Here is a 19,030-nt window from a genome sequence, read left to right as displayed (position 1 = left end):
GTCATCTCAGCTCACTGCAACCTCTGCCTCCCGGGTTCAAGTGATTCTCCTCCTCAGCCTCCCGAGTAGCTGGGATTACAAGTGTGAGCCACCACGCCCAGCTAATTTTTATATTTTTAGTGGAGGTGGTGTTTCACCATGATGGCCAGGCTGGTCTCGAACTCCTGACCTCAAGTGATGCACCCGTTTCAGCCTCCCAAAGTGTTAGGATTACAGGCATGAACCACTACGTCCAGCCTAAAACTGTTTATTTTTAAATAAAATTTGTTTATTCTAATAAATAAAATCATTTGAACAAGAAAAATGGCACTCGAATTAAACTTCATTTAAACTGCATTTGAGAGCCTGCAAGACACTTTGGGGCAGCTTGGTTTTACTCTAGATTACCTGTCTTCCTACTCTTCTTCTTCCTTCACCAGCATGCAAGTTATCTTCTTTCCTTGCCAACCAGACAAGCAGATGGGAGAGGCAGGTGTGGCCTTCATTGTCAGCAGTTTTCTATTGTTTGATGTGAAAAGGCCAGCATAGTACTTTAAAGGTTGATCCAACCTCTTTGCATCTTACAAAATTAAACAGCTAAAATAAATAAAATAAGAAGGCAATTCTCATTGAATGTACAGTGCATATTGGTGGCACATGCCTCCACAAGATTTGTCTGCCTGCTTCTTCTGTTCTATCATTTCTTTGGAAGGCAGTGGATTTTTCTCTTACAATTCTGCCTTCTTCTATTTTGACATCAAATTTCTTGATCTCAGCCATGTCAGGTTTGTCAGACATGATATGTCTGACATATTATGTGTCATATGTATATCTGTCATGGAGGAAGTGGAGTGAGGCCCAGAGTGAGCAGAATCTAGTTTGTGCAGTGGCCACCACCTAGCTAGAAATTATTTTTAAAAAACCTGAATGAAAATTTTAGACCTAAAAAATAGCATACTCAAAAATTCACTGGATGGGCTCAATAGCAAACTGCAGATGACAGAGGAAGAGTTGGTGACCTTGAAGATAGATAATAGCATCTAATGTGAGAAACACATTATAGATTGAAAAATCAATAAGCAAATCCTCAGGGACCTGTGGGACAATATCAAAAGGCATATATAAACTATACCTCAATAAAACTGTAAAAAAGGGCCAGGCATGGTGGCTCATGCCTATAATCCCAGCACTTTGGGAGGCCAAGGCGGTTGGATCATGAGGTCAGGAGTTCGAGACCATCCTGGCTAACACGGTGAAACCCCATCTCTACTACAAATACAAAAAATTAGCCAGGCATGGTGGCGGGCGCCTGTAGTCACAGCTACTTGGGAGGCTGAGGCAGGAGAATGGGTGAACCTGGGAGGCCTGCAGTGCTTAGCTTGCAGTGAGCCGAGATTGTGCACTGCACTCCAGCCTGGGCAACAGAGCAAGACTCCATCTCAAAAAACAAAAACAAAAAGCAAAAACAAAAACAAAAAAACAGTAAAAAAGTACATATTATAAGACTGTATAAAAAAGGATGAACTAGATACTGTTTACAAGAAACCCACTTTAAGTATAAAGATATAGGATAGGTTTAAAGTAAAAGTATGAATAAAGATATACCATGCAATCACTAATCAAAACAAAGCTGGAGTAGCTATATTAATGTTAGGCAAAAGTCTTTACAATAAAGAATACTATCAGGAATATAAAGAAACGTCACATGATGATAAATAGTGAATTCACCAAGAAGATATAACAATAGTAAATGTGTTTATACCTAACAACAGAGCTTCAAAATACATAAAGCAAAACATGTTAGCAATAAATTTACAATTACACATGAAGACTTTAACATCCCCCTCCTAGTAACTGATAGAAGTTGACAGAATGTTACAAGGATATGAAAGACTGGAACAATACTTTTGAAATCAACTATATTTAATTTACATTTATAGAGTACTCCATCCAACAACATTAGTATACACATTCTTTTCAAATGTTGTATATGGAACATTTATCTAGAAAGACAATATTCTGGCCAATAAAACAAACTATAAATTTTTTTTTTTTTTTTGACACGGAGGCTTACCCTGTCGCCTAGGCTGGAGTACAGTGGCATGATCTCGGCTCACTGCAACCTCTGCCTCCCGGGTTCAAGTGATTTTCCTGCCTCAACCTCCTGAGTAGCTGGGATTACAGGTGTGTGCCACCACACCCAGCTAATTTTTGTGTTTTTAATAGAGACGGGGTTTGGCCAATGTTGGCCAGACTGGTCTCAAACTCCTGACCTCAGATGGTCTGCACCTCAGCTTCCCAAAGTGCTGGGATTACAGGCATGAGCCACCACACCAGGCCACAACAAATTTTTAAAAAATAAAATAATATAAAACGTGACCTCAGATCATAAAATAATTAAATTAGAAACAAATCACAAAAAGATATTTGGAAAATCACCATATATTTGGATAAAACACACACAACACAATTTCTAAATACAGCATGGGTAAAAGAGAAAGTCACAAGGGAAATTAGAAAACATTTTGATTGAAGGAAAATAAAAATATAACATCAAAATATGGGGATGGAGCTAAAACAGTGATTAGTAAGAAATCTGTAGCATTAATTGCTAAGATTAGAGAATAAGAATGTCTCACATCAGTGATCAAAATTTCCACTTAAAAAATGGAGAAGAGCAAGTTAAACCCAAAGCAAACAATTAGAAGGAAATGATGAAAAGCAAAAGTCAATGAAATTACAAGTAGAAAGCCGGGCGCGGTGGCTCAAGCCTGTAATCCCAGCACTTTGGGAGGCTGAGACGGGCGGATCACGAGGTCAGGAGATGGAGACCATCCTGGCTAACACGGTGAAACCCCGTCTCTACTAAAAAATACAAAAAACTAGCCGGGCGTGGTGGCGGGTGCCTGTAGTCCCAGCTACTCGGGAGGCTGAGGCAGGAGAATGGCGTAAACCCAGGAGGTGGAGCTTGCAGTGAGCTGAGATCCGGCCATTGCACTCCAGCCTGGGCGAAAGAGACTGAGACTCCACCTAAAAAAAAAAAAAAATTACAAGTAGAAAAATAATAGAGAAAAATCAATGAAATAAAAAGCTTGTTTTTTAAAAAAAGATACACCTTTAGCCAGACTGAGAAAAAGAGAGAGAGAAGATATAAATCACCAATATCAAACATGAAAGTAGAAGGGCTGGGAGTGGAGGCTCATGTCTGTAATCCCAGCACTTTGGGAGGCCGGGGCAGGCAGATCACCTGAGGTCAGGAGCTCGAGAGCAGCCTGGCCAAAATGGTGAAATCCCATTTCTACTAAAAATACAAAAATTAGCTGGGTATGGTGGCACGTGCCTGTAGTCACAGCTACTCGGGGAGCTGAGGCAGGAGAATCGTTTGAACCCAGGAGGCGGAGGTTGCAGTAAGCTGAGACTGCAAGATTGCACCACTGCCCTCCAGGAGACTCTTTCTCAAAAAAAAAAAAAAAAAAAAAAAGACAAAAAAAGAAAGTAGGAACATCATCACTGATCCTACTGACGCGACAGACATTAAAAATCTAATAAGGGGCCAGGTGCGGTGGCTCACGCCTGTAATCCCAGCACTTTGGGAGGCCGAGATGGGCGGATCACGAGGTCAGGAGATTGAGAGCATCCTGGTTAACACGGTGAAACCCCGTCTCTACTAAAAAATACAAAAAACTAGCCGGGCGTGGTGGCGGGTGCCTGTAGTCCCAGCTACTCGGGAGGCTGAGGCAGGAGAATGGCGTAAACCCGGGAGGCGAAGCTTGCAATGAGAGCTGAGATCCGGCCACTGCACTCCAGCCCAGGCAACAGAGCGAGACTCCGTCTCAATAAAAAAAACCTAATAAGGGGCCAGGCATGGTGGCTCATGCCTGTAATCTAGTACTTTGGGAGGCCGAGGTGGGCAGATCGCCTGAGGTAAGGAGTTCAAGACCAGTCTGGCCAACATGGCGAAACCCGTCTCTACTAAAAATACAAAAATTAGCTGGGCGTGGTGGCACACACCTGTAGTCCCAGCTACTCAGGAGGATGAGGCAGGAGGATCACTTGAACCTGGGAGGCGGAGGTTGCAGTGAGCTAAGATTGCCGTCACTGCACTCCAGCCTGGGCAACAGAGGGAGACCCTGTCTCAAGCAAAATAAAAAACAAAACAAAACAAACAAACAAAAGCTAATAAGGGAATATTGTGAACAACTCTATGCTAGTAAATTTGACAACTTAGATGAAAGAGATCAATTTCTTGAAATACATAAACTGTTAATGCTTACTCGAGAACTAACTCATCTGAATTGTTTTACAGTTATTGAATATTTTGAGTTTGCAGTTAAAAACTTTCTAACAATTAAACTGGTTTTGCTGGTAAGTTCTACCAAACACAAATACCAATACATCACACTGTCTCCCAGAAAATACGAGGAGAGAACACTTTCCAACTCATTTACCAAAGACATTCCATAATAGGAAACTAGAAAGCCATATTCCCATAAACATGGATGTGAAATCCTTAACAAAATACTAGTAAATTGAATCTAACAATATATAAAAAGTAGAGCACGTCATGACCACATAGAGTTTATTCCAGGAACACGAGGCTTGTTCAAGATTTGAAAGTCAATGTCATTCATTATAGCAACTTAGTAAATAAGAAAAACCATATGATCTTAGTTGCAGAGAGAGCATTTGACAAGATTCAAAATCTATTCATGATAAATATTTTCCACAAACTAGAAAACCTCCTTATCCTGATAAAAAGATCTACATCTAATGTATTACAAGTGAAAGATTCAATGTTTTCTCCCTAAGACTGAGTTTAAGGCAAGGATATCTGCTTTCACCACTCCTTCTCAACGTTATCCTGGAGATACTAGATAGTGCAGCAAAGCAAGAAATAAGATTTAAAAAAATACAGCTTGGAAAGGAAAAGATAAAACTCTCTGTTCAGACTATGTGATTTTAATATAAAAAACCCCAAGGAATCTATAAAAAGAGTCCTAGAATGAATTAATCATTTTAGAAAAGTAATAAAAGGTACAAAGACAAAAATAATTTTTATTTCTAAATATTGCCAATAAGTATTTGGGAATCAAAATTTAAAACAGTATAATTTATAATAGTACCAAAAATGAAATAATTAGTATAAATTTAAAATATAAAAATATGCAGGATCTATATGCTGGAAACTATAAAATAATGATAAAGGAAATCAAAGATCTAAATAAATGGAAATATTGTATCCATGGATAAGACAACTCAATGTTGCTAATAAGCCAATTTTTCTCAAAGTGATCAAGATCAATGCAACCCCAATAAAAATCCCAGCAAGATATTTTTCTAGAAATTGAGGTTTATTTAAAATTTCATATAGAACTAGGTAGGTTAGCCAAAACAATTTTTAACAAGAATAAAGTTGGAGGACTCATACTACTTCATTTCAAGACTTACTGCGAAGGTACAGTAGCCAAGATATTGTAGCAAAAGGCAGAAATAGAGAACATGGATCAATGGAAAGAAGAGTGAGTCTAGAAACAGACTCACGAATATACAGCTAATTGATTTTCTTCTTTTCCTGAGATGGAGTCTTGCTTTGTCTCCCAGGTTGGAGTGCAGTGGTGGCAATCTTGGCTCACTGCAACCTCCACTTCCTGGGTTCAAGCGATTCTCCTGTCTCAGCCTCCTTAGTAGCTGGGATTACAGGTGCATGACACCATGCTCGGCTAATTTTTTATTTTTTATTTTTTAATTTTTAATAGAGACAGGGTTTCCCCATGTTAGCCAAGCTGATCTCAACCTCTAGACCTCGTGATCTACCTGCCTCAGCCTCCCAAAGTGCTGGGGTTACAGGCATGAACCACCGAGCCCAGCCAGCCAATTGATTTTTCACAAAGATGCAAAGGCAATCCAATGGAAAAAGGATAGTCTTTTCAACAGATGGTCCTGAAATAGTTTGACATCCATATGCAAACAAAATGAATGTTAACCCATACCTCATACCTTTAAAAAACCAACTCAAAATAACTATAAGACCTAAAAGCAAAATATTAAGGAATAAAACCTATAGATTAAAACATAGGATAAAATATTTGTGATCTTGGGTTAGGTAAATATCTCTTAGATATGACACCAAAATTATAAATTTGCCTCATGAAAATTAAAAATTTTTACTGTTTGAAGACAATGTTAAATGAACAAATAGACAAACCATAGACCTGGAGAAATATCTGAAAATTACGTATCTAAAAATTAGTTAGTATTCAGAATATATAAAGAATGTTCAAAACCCTTTAATTAAGACAAATGATCCAGTTTTCTTTTTTTTAACTTATTTTTTAGAGACAGTGTCTTGTTCTGTTGCCCAGGCTAGACCACAGTAGTGATCATGGCTCACTGCAGCCTCAGCCTCTTGGGCTCCAGCAGTCCTCCCACTTTGGCCTCCCAAAATGTTAGGAGTACAAGCATGCACCACTGTGCCTAGCCAAATGATCCAATTAAAAATAGGCAAATTACTGGGACAGACAATTTTATGAATACAGCCTATTGGAGGAATAAAGAGAAGTCTGGTCCACAAAGGTGGAGTCTGGAGATGATACAGGCCTTGAATATACTGTACAGGAATTTGATCTTTATCTTGTAGGGAAATATTGGTTCTGATTTCAGTTTTGCTACAGCATTGGGCATTTTCTGTAACATACGTATGTATAAAGAAAACTAGTGCTTTTGAATATATCTTCTAAGGGGAAGTTACTTTCACACTATAACTCAAAAACATCAAACTTTTAAAGTTATTCACAATTCAGCAGTATACAGATCTACATGTGATTTTATTTGTATGTACATATGTTATAGACAGAATATAATACGGCTTGAACAAGAAGTTTGGTTTAGTGTCTATTATTTGAGAAAACTGTCTCTTAAGTTTTATAAGAAATGAGATGTATAGTTAGAATTTCCAGTTGTCTGTTTTCAGAGGTTTGTCAAATCAGTCCTACATTCTATAATTCATATATTGGTTCATGTCTCACAGTAGCCTGAGCCTTTTTCTCCACCTCTCCCTTCAGTTTTTCCTCTTTCATCATGCTTAGAACTCTCATTTCGCTCATGTCTTTTTCATTCTTTCTTCACGCTTTTGCAAGATCTTTTTCCCAAAACCAGACATTTTCCTATTGTTTTTATAAGGCATCTTCTTGTACTCGGTCTTCCATTGATGACCACTTTGTAAATCACCATGACTTAATATTTTTCCTGTTACCTACTGTCTGCACATGTTTTACTAAGCTCCTCAGGGCAGGAAATCTGTCTTCTGTATTTTATGCTTTGTGAAATACCATGCACTCTTATGACTCCTATTAACAATAAATCTCAGTCTGAATTAGCTAAAGCTGTATCTTCCTTATTTTATGTGTAAACCTTACATGCATACTAGGGAAGACTCAAGTTTCACCAGCTACCTGATTTGTCATGTGTATCGTTTATTTTTTAGGAAGCATTAGGATGTCACCTTTTGGAGTTACTGAGCACCAAGCCAAGAATGTATATTTTTAACCTACTTAGCTAATATATATATATTTCCAGAACGAGAACTTTTTCTAATTGTAAGAAGGAAACATTCCTCTCTTTTTTGATAACTAGATTGAGCCCACATGGGGTGCTAAGACAGGTATACATGCCAGGATACCTTGTGTTCTAATTTTAAATCATGCCCTTCAGACACAAACAGTCTCTGGAATTATGCATTATTTATGACAATAGAAACCTTTAAAGTTAGACTTGAAAAATGTCAGTATCAAAATACATTCAATATTTGCAGTTACTTCACAGAGATCTAGACTTTATTTTCTCACTTTTTAAGTGGAATATGTGAACCACATTTAGCACACATTTATTTCAGGAGAGTGTGATGGATGAGTCCAAATCAGAAGTGAGCAAACAGAGGCTGAGAAGCCATGCTGCTCATTCTGCTCTTACCCCATGCTCTTGGTTTTTGGTGTTATGTTTTTCCTCTATTTACTTCCTTCTTTTCCCAAGTACTATCTATCTTGTCTACCAAGCCCACTTTCAGGAGGTAGCTGATAGTAGCTCCAAGTGCCATCTGCCTTATATGTACAGCATATGCATTTTTAGTCAAAATTCTAAAAGGTGAAACAATGTCAGCCACAGGATTTGAGTAGTGTGACCTTCATGGACTCATTCTACTTAAAGGCCTACCTGATGAGCTACCCAAAATATTTTCGCCTAATAAGATATATATTCGTTTTCTTTTCCTCCCATAACATATTACTGTAATTTACCAGCTTAAAATCACACTCATTTATTATCTCACAGTTCTGTAGGTCAGAAATCCAGGCACAGAGTGACTCAGCTAGCTCTCTGTGCTAGGTTTCACAAGGCTGCAATCAAGGTATTACTGGGTTCCTTTTTGGAGGCTCTAAGGGAGAATCTGTTTCCTGCTCATTAGGTGGTTGACAGAATTTAGTTCCATGCGCTTGTAGGACTGAGCTCTCCATTGCTTGCTATCTGTCAGCCAGGAGCCAGGAGCCATTCTCAGCTTCTAGAAGCTACCTGCATTCCTTGGCCATTTTTTTCAAAGTCAGCAACGATGCACTAAGCCTTTCTTTTCTTTTCTCTTTTCTTTTCTTTTCTTTTTTTTGATGGAGTCTTGCTCTGTCACCCAGGCTGGAGTGCAGTGGTTCAGTCTCAGCTCACTGCAGCCTCTGCCTCCTGGGTTCAAGAGATCCTCCTGCCTCAACTTCCGAAGTTGAGACCACAGGCATGTGCCACTACGCCCGGCTGATTTTTGTATTTTTGGTGGAGACAGGGTTTCACCGTGTTACCCAGTGGAGACAGGGTTTCACCATGTTGCTGGTCTCGAACTCCTGAGCTCAAGCCATCTGCTCGCCTCAGCTTCCCAAAGTGCTGAGATTACAGGTGTGAGCCACCACGCGGTGGCATCGAGACATTTTTATGATTTGAATGTCTATGATCTTCCTGCCTTATCTTTTCTCAGCATTTCTTTTTTGTCACATCTGACTGACTCCAGTTGAAGAAATTTCTCTTTTTATGAGGGCTCAAGTGGTTAGATTGGGCCAACCAGATATTCACAATAATTTCTCTACTTTAAGATCTATAACTTAATCACATCTGTACATTCTTAGCAGTGCCTAGATTAGTGTTTTACTGACTAGGGGTGGAAAACTTAGAGGGACTTTAGAATTCTGCCTCCTATAAGATACACAACCTATATAATGAAAATGATAGAATTTTTGGAAAACATATATAAGGACACTTGAACAAATGCAGACTACTGAAAGGAAAGGCTCATATAGAATACTGTTTTCCCTCAAATTCATATACGAACAGAAATTTTAATAAAAATCCACATAGAGTTTTGGGGGTTCTTGACAACTTGATTCCAAAAACAAGAAGAATAAATGGCTAAAAAAGACAATTGAATAGGAAAAAGAAAGTGTATTCCCCAACTCATTTTATGAAGGTAGCTAGCAAAATTTGATACCAAATTCAGACATATTACCAAAAAGAAAAATTACAAGTCAGTCTTATTTGTGAGATCCCCTGAAATATTAAACAAAATGTTAGCATATTGAATCCAGCAATACACAAAAAAGATAATAGATCAATGAAAAGAATACCAAGGTCAGAAACAACTCCATACATATATGACTACTTGGTTCATGATCAAGATGGCACTGCAGGGTAGGGCAGAGAGGACCATCTTTCAACAAATGGTGGTAGTCTAATTTTCCACATGGAGGGGGTTAGGGATCTATATATGCCTCCCTTTCTCCATATGTAAGAACATTAATTTCAGGTCTGCCTAAACCAAAATTTAAAAAGCAAAGCAATAAAGTTTTAGAAGACAATATAAAAGTCTTAATGACCTTAGGGTTGGAAAAGATTTCTTAAATAGGATACAGATATCATTAATCATAAGGGAAGAGTGATGGATTTTACTCCATTGACAACTTGGTTTCATCAAAAGACATTAAGATGGTGAAAGTACAAACCACAAAGTGGGAACAACATTTGTAGCACATATAATCAATAAAACTTGTTTCAACATTATATAATGGATTAATAAAAAAACAAGAAAAATACAAACAACCCAATAGAAAAATAGGGAAAGACCTAAACAATTATACAATGCTCATATAAAAAGGGGCTATTCTTCATTAAAAATCAGGGCAACGCAAAATAGAGTCACAATAAAATGGCATTACACATTCATTAGAGTAATAAAAATTAAAATGTCTGACAATAGCAAGTGTTGGTGAGGATGTAGAGCAACAGAAACTTTTGTATTTGTTGTTGGTTATATAAATTGGTACAATCATTGTGGAAAATTTTGGCACGATCTTGTAAAACTGAATATATTAATATATACATTCTCTACAAACCATGAATTATATACCAAGGTAAAGGCTCCAGGGAAATCTGTGTTTATATGCTCCAGAATATATATAAATATATATATATTTACACACACACACACACACACGTACTTAAAGAGTACTTAAAGTGTACGTGTGTGTGTGTTTACACAAACTTTCAGAGCAGCATTGCTTATAATAGCCTAAAGCTGGAAGTAGCCTATATGTCCATCAGCAGTAGAATAAATTATGATACACCAATGCAATATAGTAACCTACAGCAATGAAAATCAATAAACTACAGCCATATCAACATGGGAAATCTTAAAGACATAGATTGATCAAAAAAGTTCAAGACATGTAAATGAAAAACTTACTCTGTGATTCCATTTACATAGAGATAAAAAATAATATTGCTTAAGGATAAGTAATTAGGCAGTAAAACTAGAAAGAAAAACAAGAAAGTAAATACGGTAATAATCACGATGTGGCCATCTCTAGGCACTTGAAGGTTGTAAGGGAAGGAGCACATTGGGGCCTTTTGGAGTGTTGAATGTTCTACTTTGGCCCATATGGGTTTACATAAGTGTTTGTGTTATTGTGCTAAATAGTATACTTTAGTTTTAGAAACTTTTCTGTATGCTTGCCATCACCAACAAATCATTCTAATAATTTTTTTCTTCATACATTCTGATTCTTCCTCTATTCAAAAACATCTACAGTGTCTCACAGAGACTTGTAATTGCTATAGCAAGACTACAAGGAGAACAAATAATTAAAGGGATTCAGAATAAGCTACCATGGCATGAAAGTTATTTTGAGCTGAAGGCACTTGAGTTCCCGAAATCCCTTATATGCCTAAAAGCAAAGTCTCCTCAAATAACTAAATTGTTATAAATCCCCTCCTGGGGAGCAACTCTTAATATTTTCTTCTCAGAGAGGAGACATCTGCACTACACCCAGACATTGCTACAAAACTATATCTTCCATCTATTCTCCTAAAAGTCCGTTTGTCTTTCCAAAAAGTGTTTTGTTTTCTCTCAATGCTTTCTCTCTCCCTCACTTCCTTTGAAGAAGTCATTTACTCTCCTAGAAAGGCCTCTCTGCCCTTCTTCGTCCCCTATTAAGATGATATATAAGCTCCAAATTCTAACCATCTAGGGTCACAGTTATTTGTGAATTTCTCTTTCTTTCTTGCTTGCTCTGTGTGTGTTTACATATGTAATTAAATGCTTTTTTTTTTCTCTTGCTATCTTTGTTGTTTTAATTTGTAGGCCCCCAAAGAGGAAACATAAGAGAGCAGAGGAAAAGTTTTTCCTCCCTGACACAGCTCAGTCTTTAAAAACACTTCCAAAGTTGGTTCTTAGGAACAAAAAAGCCTTGTCAAGACTGAAACATAGCATTTGACCCAATTCCTCTCCCAGCTCTGGCCACAGAGATTGGCTGAAAAACACCTGAACCAAGAGCAGAAAGACAGGGTGCTGGAAATAACATTGAAAAAGATTTGGGGGCCAGGAGGGAACAATGGGCCTTGATAGGGAAGGTGGAAAAAGAGACTATCTAAGTGAGCTGAGTCCCATTTCAGTGGACAGGGCAGGAGGCCTATTAGCTGTTATTATTGCAGCTTGTGAAGGCTGCCTGCTGTCTAAATATGCATCACCCAGCAAGAGACATCCACTTTCTTCTGGGCTGCCCAGTGGGAAGCTCAGAACACCTCTGTCAAAGATGAAAGGTGAGGTTTTGGACCACTTGACATGGTACCATATTCCTTTTTCCATTCCTCACAACCCTTCTATCCCTAGAGATTTAGTCTGCAGGACCCGAGAATCTATATTTCAATAAGCACTGTGGTGACTCTTATGCAGGTAGCCTCTGGCACTGGCATACCACTTCCCAGAGAAACTCAGCAATAAGAAGAATCTCCAGTGGCATTTGTTAAAAATTCACATTTCCAGGTCCCCTATACCAGACAAGTGAAATCAGAACCTCTAGGGGATGGGCCTGAGAATTTGAGTTTTTGATAAGGGACCCTGGTGACTCTCAGAGAAGTCTGGGAAACTGCTCTAGAGACTCACTTTTAAAATTTTGTTCTCAATATATTTATTTTTTTTTGAGACTGAGTTTTGCTCTTGTTGCCCAGGCTGGAGTGCAATGGTGCCATCTCGGCTCACTGCAACCGTCTGCCTCCCGGGTTCAAGTGCTTCTAAATATGTTTAAAAACAAAACATCTTATTTACAATAAAGATATCTGTATTTTGAAAAAATAAGTACCCTGCAGAAAATAACAAATTGCAAACGATAATATATATTTTTTTCTCCAGCCCAGTGCTGCAGACCTAAAGATCCAATGTTTACATCTTCCCTGGAAGTCACAAAAATATGTTAAACGCAACGTGTTCAAATTGAAATTACCCTCTTCCCCCAAACCTGGCTCTCTTCCAGTGTCCTCCATATCTCAATGATGGCATTATTATCCACCCACTGGGTCTGCTAGAAATTGAGTCATCTGACTCGTCCCTCTCCCTCAGTCCCCATCCCATCCCATGATATTTGAATCCATCACCAAGATGTCCCACTTTACTTCCTATTGTTCCATTTCCCCCACTTCTGTCCATCTCCTTGTTCCTACCCCAATCCACTTGGATGCCTACCAACACTAACACCATTCATAGATTTAATTAATCCAGTGTTGACTCTGCTTGTGTTCCCACACTGCAGCTGGAATGACCTTTTCAAAACACAGATCTGATCATGTCAAATACCCTCCCCCTCTCTTTTTAAGATTACAGTTCTTAATATGGCCAATAAGACTCTGCTTGGTCCGGTCTCCAGCTTCAAACTGGTGCACTTTCTCCCTGCAACCTAGGCTCTAGCCACAATAGCCTCCTTTCAGTCCCTCAGGCTTGCAGTGTTCCCTCCTGACAAAAAGGCTTTACACATGATATTCCCTCTGTGTCCCACTCTCCCTTTTTCAGTTTCTCATCTTTCATGCTAGTGTGACTTCCTCAAAGAAGCCTTACCTAACCTCTCTGACCAGACCAATGAATGCCACTTATGTAAGTTCTCATAGCACCTAGATAAATTCAACCTATTTGTTAAACTAGACCATTTAAAACTCCATTGGTTAGAGCAATTTGTTTCCTCTCTCCAAGTATTCTCTGCTGTTCTTCTCTGTTGTTCTTTGGATTTCACTTCTTTAAACCATATCCCAGAACAATTTCAGGGTTAGCAGGGGGTAACTCTTGACATTTGGACTCTGCTAAAGCAGCACCTTCACTGGCTTTCCCACATCCTCTCCGACTGCTGTTTTCTTATCATTTTCCAATACCGTGAACATTAGCCTCTATCACAGCACTTATATAGTCTTAGTCTGCATTGTATTTTTTTTTTTAAGGTTTCTCTCACTAGTGTCAGCTGCTTTAGGACAAATGGTTTATTTATCTCTGTATCCTCGACACTTAACATGGGGCCTTGTCAATAAATATTTGGAACCACGCTGTAGCCTGAAGTCCAGCCACAATACGTGTATGTTGATTTCTCTGCTTGTAATGTCTTTCCCTCACTTTATTTGCTTGATGAACTCTTCTATAAAGGATATAAAGGAGGCAATGGTTTAGTGTTACCTTCAACAGTGTACATAATCTTTCTACATTTGTTTCCTCATTTGAAAAATGATACTATACTTAAAAGGTTGTTGGGAGGATTAAAAGAGTTAATGATTAAATACTTATCTCCATTCTTTTGCCAGGTCAGATCTCTACTCTTGGTAGAGCAATTGCCTAGGGAATTTTATCTCAGGATTAGGTATTTGGAATTTCGTGCATCCAACTGGCTCTTCTCTGTCCCCTCGCTACCTTTTTTTTTTTTTTTTAGAGGTGGGGTATCGCTTGGTAGCCCAGGCTGGAGTACAGACATTGATGGCTCAGTTGAAACCAGAGGACACATTACTGGCAAGTGGAAAGCCATTCTTACCAGTCTTCTTAGGAAAGGAAATCTTTCTGAGGTGAGATGTATTTGTAAAACTGCACAGGACTTTAATACTTTGCAACAGCAAAAACTGAAAAACAAAATGGCTAAATTTCCATATCAAAACAAGTGAAATGTTTCTGTTCATTTTCTTCTACATTTGGAAAGTGCCTGATCCACAGTAACACACTAAACTGTAGTTCCCTTCCCCTCATCCTTTCAACTGTACAGAACTGTAACTAAATATTTAGGCAATTAGGGCAAGCAAATTCCACAGTGAATTACGTGGTAGCTTCTAGTATAAATTTTCTTACCAACCAGACAATGTTCAGCTTCTTCTCTTGACAACCTGTTTGCATTGTCAAAGTTTAAATGTAACATATTAAAATTATTATACTCTTTAAAAATCATCGAAACTTTTTTTGTGTATGTAAATACAAAAAAAACCATGAAAAATGTTTGCACACGGGGTAAAGCACATAAATGGGGTAAAGCATGATAAAAACCTTCGCTGAAGTTTCCCTGCTCACACATTACTGTGTGCACATCTAGTATTTTTCTCATTCGGGTATCATGTTATTTGTCTTTTCCAGTTGAGGAGGAAACTTAATACCGTTTAGGCAGCGTTTCAAATCCGAGTCAAATACAGCCTGGGTGGTTTTTTGTGGGTCCACTTATCAGGACCTGTCAAGAGTGTTCTTGGGGTTAAGAGTTCTAAGATAGAAAACTCAGCTTATGCTGTTACCCGCAGGTTTTAAAGCAACATGATATGGCGTTTGAAGCTTACCTCACACCGGTGAGGTAAGCATCCAGTCATCAAATGACCCTTTTTGACGTCCATGAGTGACAGAGACTCAAGCACTCCTGGGGGCCAGGCTGACTTTTCTCCACTGGCTTGGTTGGGAACTGGCTTCTTCGGAGCTGTGTACTCTTAACTTGCTCTGCTGCCGGCTGGCTGACAGCTGATGGGGGACTCCTCAGGACGGACTCCCTTCCAGATGCACCCATCTCCATCCTCAACTTCCCAACCTTTGTCCTCCCCACTCTTCGCTCGCGCGGCGGTCTGAGACCACCAGGACCAGTTTCAGTGGGTTTCCTTCTCCAGCGAGACGGCAGAACAGGCTTTAAAAGGAAAGCAGGCAGCGGAAGAGTAAGAAATAACTATATTCTAAGAGTAATAATAAATTGCAGTACATGACTGCCACACGACAACGAGCAGCCTACGCTGCCTGCGGAGGCCACAGACACAGGCTCCTAGCCTCCCGCCCGACCTGCCCCAACAACTGCCAGCCCCGGGTAGGGTCACGTGACAGGGGAGCGGCGCGCGCCGGCCGCGGCGCCAATTGGCGAGCGGCGGGAGCGCGGGGTTTGATGGGAAGGAGTTGGCTGGGCCTGTCTCTCTTGTCAGTGGCGGCTGCTGCTTGTTCTGGAGGCAGGCTGCGCGGTGGCGGCCGAGACTGGCGGGGGTGGACGCCTGGGCCGGGCTGCGCCCGCTACTTGCAGGTAAAACGCTCAAGGCGAGGGCAGTTGGGGGGGCTCTGCAGTGGGGAGGCATGCTGAGCTGTGCCCCTGGGAAATAAGCTGCGGGTTCCCCGCTTGCCTCTCCTTGGTGCCCCCGCCTCCTGCCAAGTGGCCTAGAGCTCTGCGGCGGCTGCTGGTCAGGCTGCGCGGTGGTGCGCGCTGACCCAGGCTCGCCGCCTTGTTCCCTGGATTTCCCAGCACACTGGCAGTGGTGGTGCTGGAGTCTCGAAAGCCTTTTTTCCCCTCTAGGGCTGGTAGTTTCTCCAGCTTGATTCTGGGAGATTCCAGGTAGTGACTGGCTTGAGCCCCAGCTCTTTGGCCCACCTGTGTCGAGCTTACCTCGACACAGGTGGGGCAAAGAGGTCAGAAGGTCCCAAACTAGCATTTCCTACGCTCAGCTATCCGCTTTGAGCGTTCTGTCCGCGTCTTCTTTTTCTGAGTTGTGTGAAGGCTCCAAGAGTTGGAAAGACCAGAACGGACTGAAAACTGTCAGTGTCATGCTGCCGGGCTCTAGCGTGTGGGCGTGGAGTACGTGCTACTTAGAGAAGAGGCTCTCCAACCATTGTCCTTATTCCAGGGATGGTGGGCTGTGGGGCGGACGGGAAGGGCGAAGATGCATAGTGTCAGAGGCGTGGCAGGAGGAGAAAAACAAATCTAAATTCCATCAGTTCATAGTTGCGGATTGAGAAAGAGTTGGAATTGGTCAACTCAGCCTTGCTGATGGTGCTCTCACAGTGCTAAGCAAGATCCGTGAGTCACTGAGTTTTCCATGTTCTGCTTTTCCCACTTGGCCTCCAGTGTGTGTTGCTTGGTGTCTACTGTTTTCTTGGGTGTCAGCATTGACAAAATGGACTCTATTCAACAACGGTTTGGTGGGTGTGAGTAAGCTTGGTTTCAGGAATATGTTCAAACTGGTAGGGAATGCTAATCTCTTTTCCTCAGCAGCCCCCAGAAGACCAAGTTGACTTTTAACACATTTTCTTAAACAGGAGTGGTGCGTTTAAAATTAGAATTTTAAGGTTTTCTGTTATCTATTGAGATCAGCTCAGTAATGCTGTTAATAAACTTATATAGTGTTTATATATTATAACATATAAACAAGAAAATACAAGAAAAGGAGGAGTTATATGGCTATTAAAAATATATGATTTCATATAGAAATATTTATAATCAAATAGTAATTTTTTGGTGGTATTTAGTTCAGATGAAAATTGACTTACCATGAAGGCAAGCACTTAATCATTATATATTAAGAGGGCTTAATATATAATAGAGATGTACTTCTTTTCATTAATTTTTTTTTTGAGGAGCAATAAATGTGGCTTGGGCTATTTCAGAATTGTCTTTTCAGTTAGGACATTTGAAAGTTAGAGTTCTAGAACAAATCACCTTTGCTCTTCAATTGTATAGTACAGTATGTTATGGAGGTACTGTTGATGGTGATTAAATAGCTTATATTTAACTTTGGAATTTGATAAACATAAAACTTCCTTTGCTGTTTTCTTCAAAGGCCTACAAGATTATTTAATGGCAGAGTCTACAGAATTTTTTGCTCTATTTCTTATACTAGAGAAAATGAGAGCAATCTATTTTAGTAAAAATACAAACTGTGATATAATTTTCCCATTTTAGAATTATGAAATAGGTGCTTTCTTTATAAGAAGTTGGAAAGAAATGTGTTCCATATAAATACTAGGTGTGTTTTCTGGTAATAATAATGGCTACAATTTATAAGCAGTTACTATGTGTTGTACATTGTGCCAAATGATACATAATTTCATTTAATTTATACAACAATTCTGTGAAGTGTAGATATTTTTACCATTTTGCAGATGCAATAACTGAGGCTTGGAAAGTTTAAGTAATCTGCCCAAGACTGCATAGCTAGTAAGTGATTGAGCCATATTTTGAATCCAGATCTATTTTATTACATTATTTTAATGTGTCTTGGAGTGAGGTGAAAATTTAAGAAAAACATTTCCCAAGATTTAAAATTCTGACACCCAAACCTGAGTGTAAATAGCCATTAGTAGAAAACATTCAAATAAGGTGGTTGACAGTATTGTTCATTGAAAAACACATTTAGGTCAGATGGGGTTGCTCACGCCTGTAATCTCAGCACTTTGGGAGGCCAAGGCAGGCGGATCACTTGAGGTCATGAGTTCGAGACCAGCCAGGGCAACATGGTGAAACCCTGTCTCTACTAAAAACACAAAAATTAGCCGAGAGTGGTGGCACACACCTGTAATCCCAGCTACATGGGAGGCTGAGGCAGGAGAATCACTTGAACCCAGGTGGCAGTGGTTGCAGTGAGCTGAGATTATGCCACTGCACTCCAGCCTGGGCAGCAGACAGAGTGAGACTCAGTCTCAACAAAAAGAAAAACACACTTAGATGCACCCATCTCTTAAGGTCATGACAGGTCCTGTTGTGGTATCAGACCAGAGTGGAAAGAAACGCTCTGTACATGTTCATGGGAGAGTTCTTGGAGAAAAGTCACTTGAGGTTGAACCATCTGTCCAATCCAGGACAAGTGAACTGATTTATGCCTCAGAAGGAAATGCAAGGGTTATTCGGTTCCCATATATTTTCCATGTATTTGAAAGAAAGGAGAGATGGATTAGAAAATAGCAACAACCACAGCAGTAAAAACAGTTTGTATTGAGCAATCACTGTGTGCCAAGCACTGTTGTAAATAGTTTAGAATACATTATGTCATTTAAGTCTTTCAACATTTAAGAGGGTCCTTAACTATCCCTCTTTTACAGATGAGGAAATTGAGTAGCAGATAGGTTAAGTAACTGATATGTCCAAAATTGCACAGTAAGTGGTGGGCCACAGGACTTGGAGTTAAGATATTTGCGTGGAAAGGAAAGAACCAGTGGTTGAATACAGAAGAGGTCTGAAATTAAAGCTATGGAGCAATATTTGATTTAATTGTTTAATTTTGTTATGTTTTCACGTCTGTTAGAAAGTACCACTTATTACATGTGCATCACAGTAAATCAGTTCCTTTAATATCGGAATTTGATAGAAAAATTGCTAGTGCAGGTTGACCGTTTCTTTGATTATGAACCTGAAAGCCTGGATATGGCATTTAATGACTGTCACTCTAATATTGTTTTAGAGTACAAATTTAACAGCATAATCCCTTGCTTCTGGGGTCTTAGAGGCTA

General features: G+C 39.6%; 2 protein-coding genes across 2 annotated transcripts in view; one reads left to right on the top strand and one right to left on the bottom strand.

The window, feature by feature from the left end:
- Positions 1 to 315: 315 nt before the first annotated feature.
- On the bottom strand, positions 316 to 986 carry LOC103217369 (thymosin beta-4-like). The gene is given in 2 exon segments (XM_073020269.1): positions 316 to 735; positions 737 to 986. Coding segments are annotated over 2 exon segments (171 nt in total). The 5' UTR covers positions 778 to 986; the 3' UTR covers positions 316 to 605.
- A 14,702-nt stretch (positions 987 to 15,688) lies between these two features.
- LNPK (lunapark, ER junction formation factor) overlaps positions 15,689 to 19,030 on the top strand; it is a 77,966-nt gene continuing 74,624 nt past the window's right edge. Inside the window, exon 1 of the mRNA XM_007965421.3 lies at positions 15,689 to 15,836. The gene's annotated coding sequence lies outside the window, so the exon portion shown is untranslated. The remainder of the gene's footprint in view (positions 15,837 to 19,030) is intronic.

Source organism: Chlorocebus sabaeus, chromosome 10 (assembly GCF_047675955.1).
Source record: "Chlorocebus sabaeus isolate Y175 chromosome 10, mChlSab1.0.hap1, whole genome shotgun sequence".
Classification (NCBI taxonomy): domain Eukaryota; kingdom Metazoa; phylum Chordata; class Mammalia; order Primates; family Cercopithecidae; genus Chlorocebus; species Chlorocebus sabaeus.
This window is presented reverse-complemented; position numbering and strand designations above follow the sequence as displayed.